At 39.4% G+C, this 22,929-nt stretch overlaps 1 protein-coding gene across 8 annotated transcripts in view; it reads left to right on the top strand.

The window, feature by feature from the left end:
• Positions 1-22,929, top strand: part of Mpp7 (MAGUK p55 scaffold protein 7) — a 293,217-nt gene that overhangs the window by 177,102 nt on the left and 93,186 nt on the right. For 5 of the 8 annotated variants that reach the window (XM_085833410.1, XM_085833408.1, XM_085833407.1 and 2 more), the window contains exons 6-12: positions 8,868-8,999; positions 10,103-10,184; positions 11,275-11,360; positions 12,399-12,473; positions 12,626-12,822; positions 13,269-13,333; positions 19,220-19,330. In XM_085833410.1, the coding sequence (XP_085689536.1) occupies positions 8,868-8,999; positions 10,103-10,184; positions 11,275-11,360; positions 12,399-12,473; positions 12,626-12,822; positions 13,269-13,333; positions 19,220-19,330 (748 nt within the window). The remainder of the gene's footprint in view (positions 1-8,867; positions 9,000-10,102; positions 10,185-11,274; positions 11,361-12,398; positions 12,474-12,625; positions 12,823-13,268; positions 13,334-19,219; positions 19,331-22,929) is intronic. The other 3 variants (XM_085833413.1, XM_029472157.2, XM_085833409.1) reach the window with 1 other exon arrangement.

The raw sequence follows: 22,929 nt of genomic DNA, 5'->3' as shown, positions 1-22,929 counted from the left end.
GCACTAAAAACCAGGAGCTGTCCTTGCCCTGTGCAGGCTGCAGAGGTTGGTGCAGGCTGTGCAGGCTGTTTTCATCATTTTCCTGTTGTTAATTGAAATATTTGAGACTAGGTATTAAGAGAGGAGAAAGAGAGAGAGAGAGAGAGAGAGAGAAAGATTGATTGATTGATTGATTGATTGATTGATTGAAGTCAGAGTTTTAGAGACACATTCCACCAGTCCCTGGTTAAACATATTTGGAAAATGTTGAACATGTACTGTACACATACAAAAATTCTTTTCAGTACAGTACAACAACTATTTCCATAGTATTTGCATTGTGTTGAGTGATAGGAATCTGCAGGTGTTTTAAAGCATGTAAAAAGTGCACATAAGCTTGTTCATGTATCATACCATTTTATGTAGCACATGAGCATCTGAGGACTTTGATATTAGTGCATGATATTAGTGCGACTCTTGGACTTAATCCTCTGAGATGCAAAGAACAATTGGCGCATATATTAGAGTTATTAAAATTGTTTAATTTAAAAATTGATACCATTTTGCCATCCAGAGCTTCTGATATCTTGATAACTAATAGCAATGGAATGGTACAAAATATCAAATATAATACATGAACAATTCTAATTGTGCATAAGCAAATACAATACTGAGGTCAAGAAACCCAGAAATAGGCCTGGGGATATAGCTTGGTGTTTACATGGTTATACCCCTAGAACCATGTAAAGCCAGGCATGGTAGTGTGTTGCAGACAGAAGCATTCAGAAGCTGTTGAGTCTCCTGGATTGGTATGCACACCCACCAGAGAGCAAGTCTCTCTCCATCCCAGTGGAGGGCCATGACTGACAGCAGATGTTGTCCTAACTTCCTCACCTGTGCTATAGTGTATATGTCTGTACATCAAACAAACAAACACATACAAAGATAAAAATGGAATAATAAAAGCAAACACACTTTTTAAATAAACCAAGGAGCATCCTTCTGTAATGGATATTTTGGCCAGGCCTCAATGAAAAGGAATTATTTAAGATGAAGAAGGAAGGAAGTGATAGGCACATAGAAGCTATTATAGTACCTTCTGTAGGCATGGCAGTGGTGATGTAGTCTTTCCCATCTTATCCCCCCTGGTTTTGTAGCATGACATTTACCACAGACTATATGAAATCAATATTATGATAACTCCCATCAAACTTTACAGAAACAGGTGGTATAGTTTGTTCATCTTTGAGTTGGATTAGGAAGATTGAAATAGGTTTTGAATATATTTGAGAAGTATATTTAGTAAGCTATGGACTAGATGTTCTGACTGGAGAGGAGAACATGATCTCTAGCTAGAATCCAGTATGGATAGTGCAGCAAGTGAGACCTCTCAAATGCATTAATCTGAAATATGACATGCAGAGTTCCAGCATTTTCTACCCTCATTGACCTATATGAGACAATGTTATAATATACTTTTATTCTTTAATATGTACCCATTACACAAAAAAGTCACAAACCAGTGAGTGATGGCATTGATCAATTCTCTGTTGATAGAACAAAAAATGTATACAAACACACATGCATATGCATATACATATGAGGGAGAGGAGATGATATTATGTATAAACTCATTTTATATGGAAGATGACCTTGAATGTCTGATTTTTGTGCCCCTACCTCCTGGGTGCTGGGATTATAAACATGTACAACCACACTTGGTTTATAAAATGTTTGAGAGTCAGCTCAGGGCTTCCTAGACACTGAACAAGCACTGAGGTACATCCACAGCTTAGGGGAAAAAATAAAAATATATGAAAACACCCATATGTCTCAGTGTCACATGACTGAACACTAGAGTTTAGATCAAAACATGTTATAAAAGGGTGTGGCAGTTACCTATAATCCCAGCACAAGGCAAGCAGAGAAGAGATCACCCAAGAAGCTGGCTGGCACTGGGTCACCTTGGGTGTGGAGTCAGTCGGCGGACACCCCCAAGGTCCCCTAGAGGACTCTCCACGCGATCTTAGGACCACCGGTGAGTGGAACACAACTTCTGTTCCAATTCAATCGCGAGAAACCTGAGACAGCATTAGGGAAGCAGGAAACCCGGCCTGACCAGGGTCACAATTCCCTTCCGGTCAGCGCCACCACTTGGTCACCTGGGCACAGAGTTGGCGGACATCCCCAAGGTCCCTAGAGGACAACTTCTGAGACAGACCCCTTTTCGTGCTCCAGACATCTGGGCATCTTCCCTGCCAGAGGAGAGGTGACCGCCCCGCCCGGGAGGGCTTTGCCAGAGCACCTGGGGGAGCCATCTTGGTTCTCGGATCCCTCTGAGACTAGTCTGTGCAGGTGAGAGTGTGGACTACAGAAGCTAACAGCTTCTGTCACAGACCGGAGCAACATAACTTCTGGGACAGGTCCTGTTTTGGGCCTTCATCTTCGGCCAGGAGGGAGGTCCGAATGCCAGATATCTGTGCACCTTCCCTGTAAGAGGAGGCTTGCCTGCAGAGAGTGCCCTGACCACTGAAACTCAGAGGAGAGAGCTAGTCTCCCATGTCTGCTGATAGAGGCTAACAGAATCACTAAAGGAACAATCTCTAACAAGAGACAACCATAACAATTAATTCCAGAGATTACCAGATTGCAAAAGGCAAACTTAAGAATCTTACTTACAGAAACTAAGGCCACTCACCATCATCAGAACGCAGCACTCCCACCTCGCCCAGTCCTGGGCACCAAACCAAAAAGCTAGACCCAGATTTAAAAGCATATCTCATGATGATGGTAGAGGACATCAAGAAGGACTTTAATAACTCACATAAAGAAATACATGAGAACACTGCTAAAGAGTTACAAGTCCTTAAAGAAAAAGAAAAACACATCCAAACAAGTGATTGAAATGAAAAAAAAAAAAAAACCATACTAGACCTAAAAAGGGAAGTGGACACAATAAAGAACACCCAAAGTGAGGCAATGCTGGAGATAGAAACCCTAGGAAAGAAATCTGAAACCATAGATGCAAGCATCAGCAACAGAATAAAAGAGATGGAAGAGAGAATCTCAGGTGCAGAAGATTCCATAGAGAACATTGGCACAACAAGCAAAGACAATGCAAACTGCAAAAAGATCTTAACTCAAAACATCCAGGAAATCCAAGACACAATGAGAAGACCAAACCTAAGGATAATAGGAGTAGATGAGAATGAAGATTTTCAACTTAAAGGGCCAGCAAATATCTTCAACAAAATTATAGAAGAAAACTTCCCAAACCTAAAGAAAGAGATGCCCATAAACATAAAAGAAGCCTACAGAACTACAAATAGACTGGACCAGAAAAGAAATTCCTCCCAACACATAACAATCAGAACAACAAATGCACTAAATAAAGATAGAATATTAAAAGCAGTAAAGGGAAAGGGTCAAGTAACATATAAAGGCAGGCTTATCAGAATTACACCAGACTTTTCACCAGAGACTACGAAAGCCAGAAGATCCTGGACAGATGATATACAGACACTAAGAAAACACAAATGCCAGCCCAGGCTACTATACCCAGCCAAACTTTCAATTACCATAGATGGAGAAACCAAAGTTTTCCACAACAGAACCAAATTCACACATTATCTTTCCACGAATCTAGCCCTTCAATGGATAATAACAGGAAAAAACCAATACAAGGACGGAAACCACGCCCTAGAAAAAGCAAGAAAGTAATCCTTCAACAAACCTAAAAGAAGACAGCCACAAGAACAGAATGCCAACTCATAACAATAAAAATAATAGGAAGCAACAATTACTTTTCCTTAATATCTCTTAATATCAATGGACTCAACTCCCCAATAAAAAGACATAGACTAACAGACTGGCTACACAAACAGGACCCAACATATTGCTATGTACAATAAACCAATCTCAGGGAAAAAGACAGAAACTACCTCAGAATGAAAGGCTGGAAAACAATTTTCCAAGCAAATGGTCTGAAAAAAGAAACCAGAGTAGCCATTCGAATATCGAATAAAATTGACTTCCAACCCAGTTATCAAAAAAGACAAGGAGGGGCACTTCATGCTCATCAAAGTTAAAAATCCTCCAAGAGGAACTCTCAATTCTGAATATCTATGCTCCAAACGCAAAGGCAGCCACATTCATTAAAGAAACTTTAGTAAAGCTCAAAGCACACATTGCACCTCACACAATAATAGTGGGAGATGTCAACACATCACTTTCATCAATGAACAGATCATGGAAACAGAATCTAAGCAAGGACAAAGTGAAACTAACAGAAGTTATGAAAGAAACGGATCTAACAGATATCTACAAAACATTTTATCCTAAAACAAAAGGATATACCTTCTTCTCAGCACCTCATGGTACCTGCTCCAGAACTGGCCATATAATTCGTCACAAAACAGGCCTCAACAGATACAAAAATATTGAAATTGTCCCATGCATCCTATCAGATCTCCATGGACTAAAGCTGATCTTCAATAACAACATAAATAATAGAAAGCCAACATTCACGTGGAAACTAAACAGCATTCTCCTCAATGATACCTTGCTCAAGGAAGGAATAAAAAAAGACATTAAAGACTTTTTAGAGATTAATGAAAATGAAGCCACAACATACCCAAACTTATGGGACACAATGAAATCTTCCTGAGAGGAAAACTCATAGCTCTGAGTGCCTCCAAAAAGAAACTAGAGAGAGCACACACCTCAAAGCTCTAGAACAAAAGAAAGCAAATTCACCCAAGAGGAGTAGACAGCAGGAAATAATGAAACTCAGGGGCGAAATCAACCAAGTGGAAGCAAGAAGAACTATTCAAAGAATCAACCAAAGGAGGAACTGGTTCTTTGAGAAAATCAACAAGATAGATAAACCGTAAGCCAGACTCACTAGAGGGCACAGGGAAAGCATCCTAATTAACAAAATCAGAAATGAAAAGGGAGACATAACAACAGATCCTGAAGAAATCCAAAACACCCTCAGATTCTTCTACAAAAGACTCTACTCAACGAAACTGGAAAAACCTGGATGAAATGGACAAATTTCTACACAGATACCAGGTAATAAAGTTAAATCAGGATCAGTTTAATGATCTTAACAGTCCTATATTCCCTAAAGAAATAGAAGCAGTCATTAATAGTCTCCCAACCAAAAAAAGGTCAGGACCAGATGGGTTTAGTGCAGAGTTCTATCAGACCTTCAAAGAAGATCTACTTACAGTTCTTCATAAACTATTCCACAAAATGGAAGCAGAAGGTACTCTACCCAATTAATTCTATGAAGCCACAATTACTCTGATACCTAAACCATAGAAAGACCCAACAAAGATAGAGAACTCCAGATCAATTTCCCTTATGAATATCGATGCAAAAATACTCAATAAAATTCTCGCTAACCGAATCCAATAACACATCAAAACAATCATCCATCCTGACCAAGTAGGTTTCATTCCAGGAATGCAGGGATGGTTTAATATATGGAAATCCATCAACATAATCCACTATATAAACAAACTCAAAGACAAAAACCACATGATCATCTCGTTAGATGCGGAGAAAATACTTGACAAAATCCAACACCCATTCATGATAAAAGTCTTGGAAAGATCAGGAATTCAAGGCCCATACCTAAACATGATAAAAGCAATCTACTTCACGCCAGTAGCCAACATTAAAGTAAATGGCAAGAAGCTGGAAGCAATCCCACTAAAATCAGGGACTAGACAAGGCTGCCCACTTTCTCCCTACCTATTCATCATTGTACTTGAAGTCCTAGCTAGAGCAATTCTACAACAAAAGGAGATCAAGGCAATACAAATTGGAAATGAAGAATTCAAAATATCACTTTTTGCAGATGATATGATAGTATATTTAAGTGATCCTAAAAATTCCACCAGAGAACTCCTAAACCTAATAAACAGCTTCAGTGAAGTAGCTGGATATAAAATTAACTCAAACAAGTCAATGGCCTTTCTCTACACAAAGGATAAACAGGCTTAGAAAGAAATTAGGGAAATAACACGTTTCGCAATAGTCACAAATAACATAAAATACCTTGGTGTGACTCTAAGGAAGTGAACGATCTGTATGATAAGAACTTCAAGTCTGAAGAAAGAAATTAAAGATCTCTGAAGATGGAAAGATCTCCCATGCTCATGCATTTGCAGGATCAATATAGTAAAAATGGCTATCTTGCCAAAAGCAGTCTACAGATTCAATGCAATCCCCATCAAAATTCCAACTCAATTCTTCAACGAATTAGAAAGTGCAATCTGCAAATTCATCTGGAATAACAAAAAACCTAGGATAGCAAAAACTCTTCTCAAGGATAAAAGAACCTCTGGTGGAATCACCATGCCGGACCTAAAGCTTTACTACAGAGCAATTGTGATAAAAACTACATGGTACTGGTATAGCGACAGACAGGTACACCAATAGAATTGAAGACCCAGAAATGAACCCACACACCTATGGTCACTTGATCTTTGACAAGGGAGCTAAAACCATCCAGTGGAAAAAAGACAGCATTTTCAACAAATGTTGTTTGCATAACTGGTCGTTAACATGTAGAAGAATGTGAATTGATCCATTCCTATCTCCTTGTACTAAGGTCAAATCTAAGTGGTATAAGGAACTCCACATAAAACCAGAGACACTAAAAGTTATAGTGGAGAAAGTGGGGAAATGCCTGGAAGATATGAACACAAGGGAAAAATTCCTGAATAGAACAGCAATGGCTTGTCCTGTAAGATCGACAATGGAAAATTGGACCTAATAATTTGCAAAGCTTCTGTAAGGCAAAAAACACCGTCAATAAGACACAAACACTACCAACAGATTGGGAAAGGATCTTTACCTATCCTAAATTAGATAGGGGACTAATGTCCAATATATATAAAGAACTCAAGAAGGTGGACTCCAAAAAATCAAATAACCCCATTAAAAATGGGGTGCAGATCTTAACAAAGAATTCTCACCTGAGGAATACAGTATGGCTGAGAAGCACCTGAAAAAATGTTTAGCATCCTTAATCATCAGGGAAATGTAAATCAAAACAACCCTGAGATTCCACCTCACACCAGTCAGAATGGCTAAGATAAAAAATTCAGGTGACAACAGATGCTGGCGAGGATGTGGAGAAAGAGGAACACTCCTCCATTGTTGGTGGGATTGCAAGCTTGTACAACCACTCTGGAAATCAGTCTGGCGGTTCCTCAGAAAATTAGACATAGTAGTACAGGAGGATCCCACAATACCTCTCCTGGGCATATATCCAGAAGATGTTCCAACTGGTAAGAAAGACACATGCTCTACTATGTTCATAGCAGCCTTATTTATAATAGCCAGAAGCTGGAAAGAACCCAGATGTCCCTCAACAGAGGAATGGATACAGAAATTATGGTACATTTACACAATGGAGTACTCCTCAGCTATTAAAAAGAATGATTTTATGAAATATCTAGGCAAATGGATGGACCTGGAGGGCATCATCCTGAGTGAGGTAACCCAATCACAAAGGAACTCACATGATATGTACTCACTGACAAGTGGATATTAACCCAGAAACTTAGAATACCCAAGATATAAGATACAATTTGTGAATGTCATGAAACTCAAGAAGAACGAAGACCAAAGTGTGGACACTTTGTCCCTTCCTAGAATTGGGAACAAAACACCCATGAAAGGAGTTACAAAGACAAAGTTCGGAGCTGAGACAAAAGGACGGACCATCTAGAGACTGCCTTACCAAGGATCCATCCCATAATCAGCCTCCAAATGTTGACACCATTGCATACACTAGGAAGATCTTGCTAAAAGGACCCTGTTATAGCTGTCTCTTGTGAGACTATGCAGGGGCCTAGCAAACACAGAACTTGATACTCAAAGTTGGCTATTGGATGGATCACAGGGCCTGAAATGGAGGACTTAGAGAAAGTACCCAAGGAGCTAATGGGGTCTGCAACCCTATAGGTGGAACAACAATATGAACTAACCAGTACCCCCTGGAGCTCGTGTCTCTAGCTGCATATGTATCCGAAGATGGCCTAGTCAGTTGTCCATCAGTGGAAACAGAGGTCCATTGTTTATGCAAACTTTATATGCCTCGGTATAGGGGAATGCCAGGGCCAAGAAGTGGGAGTGGGTGGGTAGGGAAGTGGGGTGGGCGGGTATAGGGGGCTTTTGGGATAGCACTGGAAATGTAAATGAAGAAAATACCTAATTGAAAAAAAAAATGTAAAAAAAAAAAGTAGAAGCTGGCTGGCCAGACTAGCTGAAGCAATGTTCTTCTCTGGATTCAGAGAAAAGCCCTGCCTCTGTACATACAATGAACAGGGATCAAGGAAGACACCTGATATTAACTTCAGGCCTCCACATGTGCACAAATGTACCCATGCCCCACATGCACTCACATACATATCCACAAACATACATACATGCATATATGTTTCACAGTCATATACAAAGATGCTTTTAAAATTTTAAGAAGATATGGGCAGTATCTCAAGCTTCTGTTTACACATTGGCAATGTGTCTGTGTCCTCATTTTTTTCAAAAGGAATACTGATAAAATGTGCCCCAGCTGTTACCCTATAGGAATTACTAGAGAAAATACAGGTTAGAAAAAATGGAATGCAGATTTGACGCCATATGTCGTTGTTACTGGAAGTGGAGGTACAGGTGCAGTGGAGAAGGTCTGCCTTCCACAATCCCACAGGACTGCCCCACCCCACTCCCTGAACCGAAGACATCCTGCTTCAAATGGTTTCCTTACAATCAATATGACAAGAGCACAGTACTATTTGGTTTTTATTAGTACTTCAATGTATTTATGGTTTCATATCTGATGAATGTTTTATGAACCTTTGGTGTTACAGGCTTTGCTGTCAGTACATGATACTGTGGCTCAAAAGAGTTACGATCCTGTATTGCCTCCCGTGCCTGACGATATTGATGACGAGGAAGACTCTGTGAAAATAATCCGCCTGGTCAAAAATAGAGAGCCCCTGGTGAGCCTGTTCTGCATCTATCTTCAGACATGAGTAGATCTCACAGGGAGCCAAGTCAGATGAGCGTAAAGCATTATACTTCTCTTTAAGATATGCTTCTTCTGAGCCCCTACACCGTAAAGATAAATAGGACATCTTCATCCAAAGGAGATGACTTAGAATATCTAACAAAAATCCAAATAAAAGAATAGGCATTCTACTGCTTTTTAATAGCAATAACCTTGAAATATAACCTACTGACAGGTGTAAGAAAATATTTAACATGTAGCCAAGTATGCCTGATTAGAAATTAAATGATGTGGTTGAAAATTGTGCTTACAGCTATTCTAGAAAGCTGATTTATTTTAAAATAACGAAGAGAAATTAACCTGGTATCTAACATTTGACAATATAAATAGAACTGTTTATTTTGGCATTAGAATTCCTATGGTGCTGAACTGCAGCAAAGGACCTGGGACTGGTGGAATAATGCCCCATTTGCATCCAAAGAAGTCATGTCCTAATCTCCAGAGCCCTGGGTGCATTCTGCTATGGATCTCGGGAAAAACAAAACAAAACAAAACAAAAGACCCAGATTATCCAAAGAGATATTTTGTTTTCATGATGTATGTCTGTGTCACAAGTATTCTTCCTACATTTATCTTCTGGGACTGGGGGTACAGCTGGTTGTGAATCACCATGGGTGCTGGGAATTGAACCTTGGTCTTCTGTGAGAGTAGTACATACTTTTAACCACTGACCCATCATCTCTCCAGCCTCCTATCGTGTGATATATGGACAAAATGAAATGAGCAAGTATTCCAAAGTAAAGCAGTCTAAGATAGTTTAAAGAAGAAAATGTTTGCATGAGTTGGAAGAGATTTAAGATCGTATGAATTTTTAATTGTACTGAAGTACTAAGTGGCATGTAGCTTAAGTTTTGTACATTCTGAGGAGTCTCTGAAGGACAGTCGGTATGTTTGCTCCCTGACCCGTTTCTTTTTGTAGTAGTCTCTAGTCGTTCCAAGTAAGAGTTATTTCACACCTGTCTTACAACCCATTTCACAAATCTTCTCACAAATGCCTTTTTTCGTCTCTCACCATTTTTTTTTTTTATTTGAAAGGGTGCTACCATTAAAAAAGATGAGCAGACTGGAGCAATCACTGTGGCCCGAATCATGCGGGGAGGAGCTGCAGATAGAAGTGGTAAGAGCTTCTTCATTCGTTGAATAAAAGCAAATTGTGTTGTGTTCTGAGAGTAATTCTTTTGATCCAATATAGCAGAACCAAGAACAAGATGTTCCTCACTATGTTGAAATGTAGACACCAGACAGATAAATAGTAGATGAATCTCCCTCAGTGATCTTAGCTTATACAGTCTTCCCAAGTGTTCTCCACAGTACTGAGGTCAAACCTATGACCTTGGCAATTCTATTTAAGTGTTTCTGCCACAGAGATAGAGCCCTAAACCTACAAGTTATATTATGATCTATTTTACTCCTTCTGATACATACTGCTTAGTGCATGCAATTTTTGTTAAGATTAATTTTATATATGTGAGTACATTGTTGCTATCTTCAGACAGACCAGAAGAGAGTATCAGAACCAATTACAGATGGTTGTGAGCTACCACGTGGTTGCTGGGAATTGAACTCTGGACCTCTGGAATTGGAGTCAGTGCTCTTAACCACTGAGCCATCTCTCCAACCCTAGTGCATGCAATTTTTAAAATGAATTTACAAATTTTAGGTTCTGGTTTGTTGTACAAGTGTGAGGACCAGGTTTTATCAACAACATACACATTAAAATCCAATGTGGTGAAATGTGCTTATCATCCCAGTTCTCAGGAGTTCTAGAGGCCAACCAGTGTAACCAGATCTAGGTGTGTTCCAGGCCAGTGGAAGATCCATTCTCAAAAACACGGTAGTTTCCCTCCTAAGTTATGATGCCAGATTTGAGCACTGGTCTATGTATATACAAATAGATACATATCTGTGCAAACATGATATGCGTGACATGTACACAGTCATACCAAATAAAAATAGTGAATAATAAAAATAAATTACTTTCTAAGTTACCAGTCATTAGCATTTTCAGATAGAGACCAAGGTCCTGTTATCTACTTGTATAATAGTCATCATTGGAGACGTGCACAATTGAAGCGTGTGAGGTGTGGAGGCCTCCTTTTGGCACGGAAGTCACTTTGAGGAATGGCGGCCAGTTGACTGTTCCAAACAGTCACAAGTCACAGTGTTGTTTTGTGGTTCTGCTCACGTACTGGGTTTGTATTTGTCAGGTCTTATTCACGTGGGTGATGAGCTGAGGGAAGTGAATGGAATCCCAGTGGAAGATAAGAGGCCTGAGGAAATAATAAAGATTTTGGTAAGCTGTTACCTTTTTGTAAGTCTTAGGTGTCTCAGCCTGGTTTAGGTTGCGCCCTCAGATTCAGAGTGCTGCTCACATGCTTAGAAATGCTTCTGTGTTTAGTGTCAGTATGCTCCTTCACGAAGTGAATGGAGGCAGCAGTAACAACCTGCTGATGCTCCTTGAGGGTCGAATGAGGTTATAACTTCGGAATTTCTGGTCAGTGTGAACGTGGCATTTGAACTGCTGGTGTGAGGCTCTTTCTGACCCACACTCATAGTGCTAAAACTTGAATGAAACTGTTTTAGTCATAGGAATTGTTAAGTCTTAAGTTCAGGTATAGGGGTATATAAAAATGCAAACCTATAGCAATAGAAAGATGAGTGAGTACCTCCAACAGACGCCTTTATAAATGTCCACCAACAAGGAGGTAGCCTTGGACTGAAACAATTAGCAAGTATCTGGTTCATGGAATTACTGTTTTAATTAAATGGGAATAGACATTCGTCTGCCTTTAAATCTTTCGATGGATTTGTTATACACACTGTTTACCTTCCCACCAGAATAAACCTGACCTGGCTGTGCTTAGTCGCTTTTCCAATGCATATTGCTGCCAAGTGAATTTCACCCATATTCATAACCACAGAAAGGACAGTATTGGTATCAGGTTTTTATTTCATCAATTATGGATACCAATGCTTAATGTCAGGTTCTTATCTTTGTGTCATCTGTTCTGGTCACTAACTATTATACTCATTTCAAGCCTCATTCATACTGTGTGCTTGTGTCTGTTTTGACATAACATAACAGTGGATGGCAGTAGATGTATTGATGCCTTAAGTGCACAGGTTATAAAAGTGTAAATGTGATTTTGAGCAGAATTGACACACTTTAGAGCTTTATCGTGTTTCCAGAATTTCTACAAACTTAGTTTTCTGGCTTCTTCTAAGGAGAATACCAAGACAAAATATCCCTAGATGTGTTTCGCTCCCTACCTGTCTGTCGTATGTTCTCCTTACCTCTAGCAATGACCTTTTCTTTGATCCCTGATACCAGAGTCAGTCCAAGGGAGCAATTACATTTAAGATAATACCCAGCACCAAAGAGGAGACACCTTCTAAAGAAGGCAAGGTAAGTCTTTAAAATATTGTTTGGGTGGGTGATTTAATGTTATTTTTTTTTCAACTAATACATATCGGCTTTGAAAATTACCATTTCTAAAGTCTAAGTTGCAAGAACGCAGACAGACACATTGACCTCTCCCATTTTTCCTTCTGTTCCAGATATTTATCAAAGCCCTCTTTGACTATGATCCTAAGGAAGACAAGGCAATCCCGTGTAAAGAGGCAGGGCTGTCTTTCAGGAAGGGGGACATTCTTCAGATTATGAGCCAAGATGATGTGACATGGTGGCAGGCTAAGCATGAAGGAGATGCCAACCCCAGAGCGGGCCTGATTCCCTCCAAGCACTTCCAGGAACGGTGAGCTACCAACACAACGCAGTGACCTTTCTTCAAATGACTTTTTGTGTCCTGCAGAAGATCACTTTAGCAGTTATGATAAAAATGAGTTGCAAACCCTGCCTGCGAATCTATTATCCCTTGGGTTTGGATTTGGAGCTCTGTTTTGTCTAACTGTATGAATAATGACTAAAAGTAATATGGCAGTACCAGGTACTCTTGGGGTTCCGTTGTGAAACCAGCAGACACTCACACATTAATATCTGGGTGTGTGCTGCAGGGAAAGATGGAAAAGTAAAGTCCTTTCAGGAAAGATGGGGTAATTTAAAATTGTGGATTTAGTTAATTTGAAGATATTGTCTTAAGTTTTTTCAAGATCATCCTTACAAATTTTATATTTTGGTGCTGTTAACCTTGAACCTCAGCTGAAAGTTCATAGGCACATTGTTGACCTTTTCTTCCCCCAGGAGACTGGCTCTGAGACGACCAGAAATAGTAGTTCAGCCTCTGAAACTTTCCAACACGAAATCATGTAAGTTTGTTAATAAGAGTGCACAGTAACCTGATCCTGCTATTGGTTTCTGACTGTTAAAGCAGGTGCTCTGGGGAGGAGGGGTCATGGTATCCTGCAGTAGCTCGTGGACTGTTATTTCTCGGAAACCCAACACAGAAGTAATGCACAGTAATATGATATCTTTGCAAGAAAATATATGGTAGGTTGTTCATTGTAATGTGCGACTCACTGCCTGAGACAGCCATCAGTAACTTCCAGCGCTTACAGGCTGTGTAATAGAGCTACAGCTCTGCTCCCGACCCCCAAATCAGGGAGTTTGGAATAAATATTTCTCAGTAAAAATTAGTGACAAACAAAATAAAACTATCATTTTCTTGGGCACAAAAGCATTTGTGCCTAAGAACATCCATGCTTCTTGGGACATTTTTTCTTTTAGTTCATCCTTCCCTCTGCTTGTCTTTATTTCCCTCTTTTGCCCCCTCAGGTTTCCATCTCGTACACTTCATCTCTGTAAATGTTCCATGTGTCTGGGCATTTAAAGAGAAAAAAAAGTCCCCCCCCCTTTAAAAATCATACAGATTGCATGTTAAAAAGTGAAAGGAACAAATAAATGGCCCTGAAATTTTATCCCAACATCTGTTTTTAGTATTGCTGCATTTTTCACATCTCCTGTTATTTCCTTCAGTTTGTAGCCACTTACAGCCCAGGACTCACATAGTAAGGAAGCCAGACTACAGCTGAGTAAATCTCCGCCAGAGTGAGCAGAGCCGGCTTGCTTTTGCTGCTGTTCAGTCTGGGGTGGGGGAAGATATGTTCCTCCTAATACCTATGGGTTTCTAAGAGGTCAGAAGGCCTGAAACTCAATGCTGCATTGTTTCTACGCGTGGTGACTTGTAATACTTAGCTCTTCCATCTCTGAGGAACTGAACTTGGACCTTGGTGGGGAATTTGCGTGGCTGGAATATACTCAGTGCTTTTTAGATGAAGTATGCCACTGAACAGTGAGGAAATGAGACTACTCTCAAATTTGAAAATGTCCTCAGCTTTGAACTGTAGTCAGCTTAGAACCGTACTCTTTGAAGTAGTTAGGAATTGTCATTTATTTTGAAAATGTACTAAGCATATGTTTCTTCAAAGAAATACATAGAAGGGGTAACTTTTTAATTGCTCTCTCAACTTGGTATAAATGTGTGTGGATTTGAGTGTGTGTGTGTGTTGTGTGTGTTTGTAGAGTGTTGGTATAAACACAAGATGTAATGGAGGTTTTTTTATTCATTGTTTGGCATCATTTCATTTTATGTTAATATTTAAATATTTGGATCTGATAAGTATTTATTTCAAGAGGTATCTTTACAAAATTATCATCTTAATTTATTTGTTTGGTTGGTTGCATTTGTTTTTGAGTCGCATTCACATACTCCAGGAGCATACCTGTGTGGTAAAGCGTTGCCCAGCTCTCAGCCTGGGCTTCCAGTCTCAGCACTACAGAACAAGTAGTAAGTTCACGTCCTGCCCTTTGTCTTTCTTCCCTTTCTTCTTTTCCTTCCCCATTCTTCTTGGGTTTTTGAGACAAGGTCTCAAGTGTGTCCCATTTTAGTGTCAATCTTGTGGGATTTCTATCTCAGCCTCCCAGTGCTGACATTGAGGCTAGTGTTCTGAATGGCCCTCCTTTTGGACCTTGATTTTTATTCACTAAGAGATAGGAAATTCTGCCCAAGATTATCCAAATTATCCATCAGCATCTATTTAAAAATAGCATTTCTCAGAGAGAATAGTTTTCTGTGAATCTTGAGGAAAGCCAGTATCTTTTATTCTCCAAAATTGAAATTCTACTTGAAATTCCTGTGCTGTCTACAGAAATGGTTGCATTGGCTCTGAATTTAGAAACATGTTAAACTCTATTGTTCTTTTTTCTCCATGTAGCACTTTGTTAGGCTGCCTGTTCATATGCTGAGGAGAGCTTTAGAATGAGAACCCCCCATTGTTACAACCTTTTCCATGTTACAGGACCATTCTAGGAAGAAAAATAGAAATTCGGTAGAAGTGATGTTAAATGCTCGAAGAAAAGTAATTGATGATGTCAGTGGACACAGGCTGCTCTTGTAGAGGATGTCAGTGGACACGGGCTGCTCTTGTAGAGGATGTCAGTGGACACGGACTGCTCTTGCAGATGATGTCAATGGACATGTGCTGCTCTTGCAGAGGACCAGATTTGGTTTTGAGCACACCCTGCAGCTCACAGCTGCTTCTTATTCCAGCATCAGTAGATCCAACATGTTCTTCTTGGATACCCACAGATATGAACACAGACATACACACATACACAAAAATAGATCTTTTAGAAAAGGAACCTTAGAAGAAATGATTTGTAACTTTATGAAAAAAAAAATACAATAAGGAGACAAGAATTTTGAGCTAGGCTCTTGTGTAATCCCATCTGGATTTGGATTTTTTCTGCAGCCAAGAATAATCTTGAAGTCCTGATCTCCTGCCCACACTTCCTGAGTGCTAGGAATATAGATGTACAGTAACACATGGTTACCTTAGGAAGTGTGGACATGAAACCCAGGGTGATGTGCAGCCACAAAACATTCTACTGACTGAGCCGTGTCCACAGTTCCTAATCTTTTTTACCTAAAATTTTAAGTGTGCTTGAGACCCAGGGAAGTACATCATAGAATGAAGTACTAAATATCCCCGTGTAATGACACATTAAATCACTTTGTTTTCTCTTATCACTGTGTGAATGCTTATGGCACTGTAATTTTACTCCTTATTTGATCCTAAGTATATCATAATCACTGAAAAACTTCATAGAAGATAATTCTAGAGCGGCACAGTGACTTGGTTAGTATCAACATGGAATGCAAAAGAAGGCAAGTTCTTTTCATGTTATCTTTGTGTTTATCTCTGTGCTAAAGTCTTGTTCCAAGTGCCAATGAAAATAAAAGGTAACTTTATGAAAAATATATATTACTACTGATGAGCACTCCAGGCTTTGAGAGGAGCATTTCTGTACAAGGTCCTGAGTGTTGTGTGACACTTAACAACCAAGAGATATTAGTAATATCCAGAAAGCAGGCTTCTTAAACAAGTGTTTGCTTCTTTTTTTTTTTAAATTAGGTATTTTCCTCATTTACATTTCCAATGCTATCCCAAAAGTCCCCCATACCCTCACCCCCACTCCCCTACCCACCCACTCCCACTTTTTGGCCCTGGCATTCCCCTGTAGTGAGGCATATAAATTTTGCAAGTCCAATGGGCCTCTCTTTCCAATGATGGCCGACTAGGCCATCTTTTGATACATATGCAGCTAGGGTCAAGAGCTCCGGAGTACTGGTTGGTTCATAATGTTGTTCCACCTATAGGGTTGCAGACCCCTTTAGCTCCTTGGGTATTTTCTCTAGCTCCTCCATTGGGGGCCCTGTGATCCATCCAATAGCTGACTGTGAGCATCCACTTCTGTGTTTGCTAGGCCCCGATGTAGTCTCAGTAGAGACAGCTATATCAGGGTCCTATCAGCAAAATCTTGCTAGTGTATGCAATGGTGTCAGCGTTTGGAGGCTGATTATGGGATGGATCCCTGGATATGGCAGTCTCTAAATGGTCCATCCTTTTGTCTCACTCCAAACTTTGTCTCCTTCTTAACTATTCCTGAAACCTAATAACTCTTACAATGAAAGTACTGGGAGCTTGATACAGAGATCCATCCCCTCTCTGCCTCTTCCCCAGTTTGAAGTATTGTTTATACAATAAAAAACTATATAAAAAAACTTCGCACGGTTTTTTTTATAATAGCTCTGTACTGGTAACATAGACAGAAGGACAGAATTATATGTCCAATGGGCCTTCTTTGATATGACCAGCTTTGGGTTATTATATCCAAGAGGCAGCATCTTAAGTCCTAGATCTGGGTAAGTGTCTCTAGTAACCTGCAATTACTCTGTTAGCATAGTTTATTTTGTGCTTCATTTGCATGTATAAGTATAATATATCAACTCCCTTTACTCAAATGCAGGACCATACTGTGGATGGAACCCAGGACCTTGTGTTTGCGAGCAAGTGCTCTGCCAGTGAACTATATCCCCATATCTCTATTCATTTTGTAAAAAGGACTAACAAGTTTCTTTATTTGAAATATTGTTTATTTCTTTTCTCTTGAAACATAGTCATGTTAGCTAATAATGGTCATCCTAATTGTATCCAAATATAATATAATTCAAATCTAGTATCTGTGGCCTTTATAAAGGATGAGTAGGGAAATATTTTTTTCACATAGAATATTTTACAGCAGAGTATAGAAGTATGGTTTCTATTTTTAGTACCTAATTTCCCATTGCAGGTATCAAAGTATAAATACCTCAACAGTTCTCGTACAGCAAACTAGATAATATTAATTTAAATTCTTCACTTTAAAAATAGCTCTATAGAATTCTTGGCAAAAGATAAATGTGCAAAATTTTGGACAGTTTAAAACTTAGAACATAAAAATCACAAAATCTTTCATTTTACCTAATTTTGATTTGGGGCTTGTAGATGTAAAAGGAAGTATTTAATTTCAGATGAGGTGAATCTATTGAAAGCAGGTAGGATAACTCATTATGGGCATAATAAATCCATCATATTGAGTGACAGAGTTTAACACAGTAAAGCAGTGTTACTTTCCTGTATGTGGTGCTGGTATTCAAACCCACATGTTGTTGTAATAGAGAACTTCACTTGAGCACATACCTTCTTAATGCTGCCTTCAGTGTGTTTAGGGTGTGTTTCGTGTTTACACCCATAGCATCAATTCAGAAACAGATTTCTCATGCTGTTAAAAATTTTGTGTATCTAAAATTTTATCAAGCATTTTCTTAATGTTGGAAGCATTTGTTATGAATAGAAACACAGTTTTAAATAGTGCCTGTCAGGGGCTAGAGAGATTAGTCAGCAGTTAGTGTAGAGGCTCCAAGTTCAGTTCCCACACCTATATCTAGAGCTCCAGAAGAATCCAACAATTGTGACCTTTCGGACATACGCATTCAAATGTACAGACCCACAGAGGCACATAATATAAAATAAAAATTTAAAAGGCCCTCTGAGTATTTTCCATTATGTGAACTTTCTAATACCTAAATAAATACCTGTGCTATAGAGAAAGCTGTGGTTCTGGCTCACAGTTTTAGAGGGTCCAGTCCATAACCCCTCTACCTCCTTGTTTTGGCCTGTGGCCAGGAGCAAGTCATGACTTGGTTGCCTGTGGAGCAAAGATGTTTATATCATAGCTAGGGTGTTTAAATGACAAAGAGAAAGGGGATTCTTCTGTCCCCTTCATACACATGACTCTGGGATCCAGAAGCCCTCCCACTAGGCTCCATTATAAAGCTTCTACTTCCTCCTATAGCTTGGCAATATGGGCCTTTGGCATCCTGGGTCCAAACTATAACAGCCTCACCTTCAGTAAAACTGTTAGGATGATCCCACAGGTCCCAGCTTTGTGGAAAGAGGTGTTAATGAGTGAGGCTATGGATTTTACATCTGGGTGTTTGCACAGTGCTGATGCAGTAAATTCTGTGCATAGCTGTAGCTGATGGTGTCACTTCTGCAACAAGTCCAGGGAAGATTCTTCTAGTTTGAAGGATTACAAGCCAGTTCTTCATAGAGATCCAGTGGCATGTCGTAAGAATGAATCTGTACATGGTTAGGGGGCTGATCTGTGGTCATGGATTAGCCACACTTCCCGAAGACTGCAATCAGAAACCTCAGGGGATTTAGGAAAGCAATGCCACGTTGCTGAGGTGGCTGCAGTTCTGCTGTGCACAGCTCATGGCATCCTCCCCTTCAGCCTTTGCAGTGCGTCCTCTAATTCCCTTGGTGGATATTCCTCTGTGGTTTCATAGCTTTCTATTCCTGTTCTTCCAGTGCTTGAAGCCAGTAAACCATTGAATCCTGATAACACGGGGCAGGTGCTAGCCTTCCCGGGCTCTCCGGAGAAGCACTGTTGGGACAGTTCAAGAGGGAGAAGTATTGGAGGTAATGGTGGTATACAGGGAGTAAAAAGTGAGGTTCCAGCCCTCCATTGGTAGTGTCCTGCAGCTCGTCTTGAATAGTTACAAACTGGTTCTAGTATAAAGACTTGGCATTTGTAAGTAAACATGTATGGCTAGCCTTCTGGGTTGACATCATTTATATTTCACTGAATGGATGTGTTTCTGTCTGTATAATGGGGCTAAAAGTCCTGTCCTCATGGAGTTGTCCAAAGCTAGTTACCCTAGCTTTCTTCTGAGATCAATACTTTATATATTTTCCTCCTTTTTCAATCCTGTCAATTCTAAAGGAATCCTTTGGGGTTTTGTTTGTTTGTTTGTTTGTTTTTTTCCACATGAGATTCATTAAGCACAAACTTGCTGTTGGATATATATGTCTAGTTTTACTGTGCTGAAAAAAATGAGAGCATCCTTCTCAATAACTATATGAAGGAATAACCTTATAAATTGATACAGCGTGTAAATTTATGACCTCTTATTGGAATATGAAATAAGCATACTATATGTAACATAAAATACTTATTGTGAGTTGATTGTTGGCATTTCAAATTTTTGTTTACACCTGTAGTCTTTGTCATCATCTGATTACCATGATGTAGAAGTCTTTAGCCAGGGCTGTAATATTCAACTTATCCTATTATTGCCGGCAGAAAACAAACAGGATTTAGCAATCTACTTTATAATAGTTCATAAGATTTTTACAGGAATTGTTGTTGTTATTGTTGTATTTGTATGTTTGATGAGATGGGGTCTTTGTATCTAGCCCTGGCCTGGTTCTCACTGTGTTGCCCAAACTGGCCTCAACCTCAGTCTGATGAATAATGGATTACAGGTGTGTCTTACCGTGCACAGTACAGTGGTACTCAAGTTGTCCTGCATGATTTCCATATGCACCAATGTCTGGTGTTGCTAATTCTGACTATGCCGTTTATTCTTTGTCTTCTGATTATTTGTTTTGGATGCATTTAGCAGTTCAGAAATACTGAGAAACATGCATAAATCCTAACTTTGTAGCTCATCGTCGGATACTGAATAATAATCTTTGCCTATCGTATTTGAAAACAGTGGTCAAATAGAGCTGTACCAGTGTTGTGACTCAGTGGTATTCACTTTTCCTGATGTACTTCCTGTTACTGCTGCTTTTTATAGCTTTGAGGGGTTTTTATCCCTCTTATTTGCTCTGTATAACACTGCTCTGAGATATGCTACACCTTGACTCAGGCTTTGCTTGGTGTGTATTGCCAATACATTTTCCAATCTCTGCTGAAGAGAAGTCTCCTGGTCAGTCTTCTAAGTTGCTATCCAATTACTAATTCATGAAGACAAGCTTCTTTTTAAAACTACTTTTTGTTGTGGTTCCTCAAAAATTAAAGACAAATCAGTCATGGTGGCACATGCCTATAGTTGCAGAACTTGGGAGACCGGGAGAACAGGACCGTTGCAAGCACAAGATTAGCTCGCTCTACCTAGTGAGTTCCAAGGCTACATAGCAAGACTCAATATCAAAGTAAAATAAAACGTCCGTATCATCCAGTTATATCACTTGTTGGCCAAATATCTAAAAGAATGAAGGACTATGCCAGCAGGATGACTTAGTGGGTGGTGGAGCTCACTATACAAATCTGACAACCTGAGTTTGATCCCCAGGACACACAGAAAACTGGAAGGAGAGATCCAATATCATAGAGTTGTCCCTTGTCTCCCGAATGTGTGCCATATCCACATGGTACTATTATGGTAGGCAAGTTACAGATTCAGTCTAGACTCCCATCTACAAATGTGTGGGAAAAGGGAATGAGATATATGCATGCACACCAAGGTCTTTACTAAGTTGTAAAGAAGAAAATGAAGTCATTTGCTAGAAAAAAGATAGAATGGCTTACCATGATGTAAAGTGAGATAAACCTCTTGACCAGAGCCGGGTGTGGTGGCGCACGCCTGTAATCCCAGCACTCGGGAGGCAGAGGCAGATTTCTGAGTTTGAGGCCATCCTGGTCTACAAAGTGAGTTCCAGGACAGCCAGGGCTACACAGAGAAACCCTGTCTCGAAAAAACAAAAACCAACCAACCAACCAACCAAACAAACAAACAAAAAACCCTCTTCACCAAAACTAAATGCAGCATTTATTTTCTTAGGTTGAAGCTAGGAAAACAAAATGGTAAACTAAGGCAGAGGGGCGTGTGTGACATGTAGGAGGGAGCAAGGGAAGATGGACAGGGAGTACTGGGGGAGCATGATTGAAGTGCAGCATAAGAACGTGGGAAACGCCATCAGTAACCTCTTTACAGCCAACACCTGGGAATAAAGAGAACCAAACAGTGGCATGCACCCACAACCCCAGCACTTGAGAGGCAGAAGCAAAACTAAGTTCTCTGCCAGCCTGGTCTACAGAGTACATTATAGTCCAGCCAGGGACTGTGACTTGTGTCAAGTAAAGTAAAACCAAAAACAAAAAATAATAAAATATCTTCCATGAAACAGTGATAATTGACTGTCAGGATACTGTTGGAATCCCAGAATGCATAGGCATTTTCAGACAAGCTTGCTTGTTTCTGAGATCTTTTCTTCGTTTGATTGTTTTCTTTCCATGAAGCTTTTTTAACATATTGAAAGTGTTGATTTATAAGCTAACCAATCTATTAAATAAAATTTCCTTTTTCAAGGTACTATTTTGAATAGAAATGTTGACTTTTTTTCTAGTTATTTTTTTCCATTTGGTTTCTTATAATAAGCTCTATGGCCACGCTGTGTCTTTACTAAAATGAATATATTCTGAACATGCAGACTATAGCACAGTCTAAAACTGTACTTACTGATCAATCATTTTAAAATGTCTAAATATATGTGTTTTCCCTCCCTTGGCTTTTCTAAGATGAGGAAGCAGTTGAATGTGGTAGGTAGAATTTATTTCAGTTGTTTTCTACTTGAATTGCTCGACCTTCATGGTATTTTCTGTTTGCTTTTTTTTTTTTTTAACTGTCTTCTTTTTCATTTTCTTTATGCTTCTCAGAGGAAATTAAAGGTACATGTATAAAAGTTTCCCCGTGTGGTTAACGACTTTATTTAGTGAGTAGTAGCATAGGATTAAATTAGATATGTCAAGCAATCATCTTTCAGTATCGCAAATCATGGTTAAACTTTCTTTTGTATGAGATATATTTTTTTCTTCACAAAAAACTATGTAATGAATCATCTCAGTTTCCACAGTATGTGTATATCCCTGTAACTACTCTTAAATAAAGGTAAATGGAAAAAACAAGGTTGTTGATGCTATCTGTGTGACGACAGGCAGGTGTTCTGTCCCTCTCAGAGCCTTGGTATCTACAGTCTATGCCAGGTGTGATTGTGTGAATGCTCGAGGACAAATAACTGTTTCCCTGCTTTCAAATAGTGTAGCTCAGAATTTGCCCAATCCCTCCAAATAGCAGCACACTGTTTAACTTAAAATGTTTTTTTAATGAAAATACATTATTATTTTTTCTCCCTTCCCAACTTGGGATCAGCATACCTATCAGCAAGGGTATATCTAGTCTCACCTTTCTGTCTACTCCAGCCAGCCAAAGTAAATGCTGTATTTTACATAT

Source organism: Mus caroli, unplaced genomic scaffold, assembly GCF_978045245.1.
Source record: "Mus caroli unplaced genomic scaffold, Mus_caroli_1 scaffold_19, whole genome shotgun sequence".
NCBI lineage: Eukaryota > Metazoa > Chordata > Mammalia > Rodentia > Muridae > Mus > Mus caroli.
This window is presented reverse-complemented; position numbering and strand designations above follow the sequence as displayed.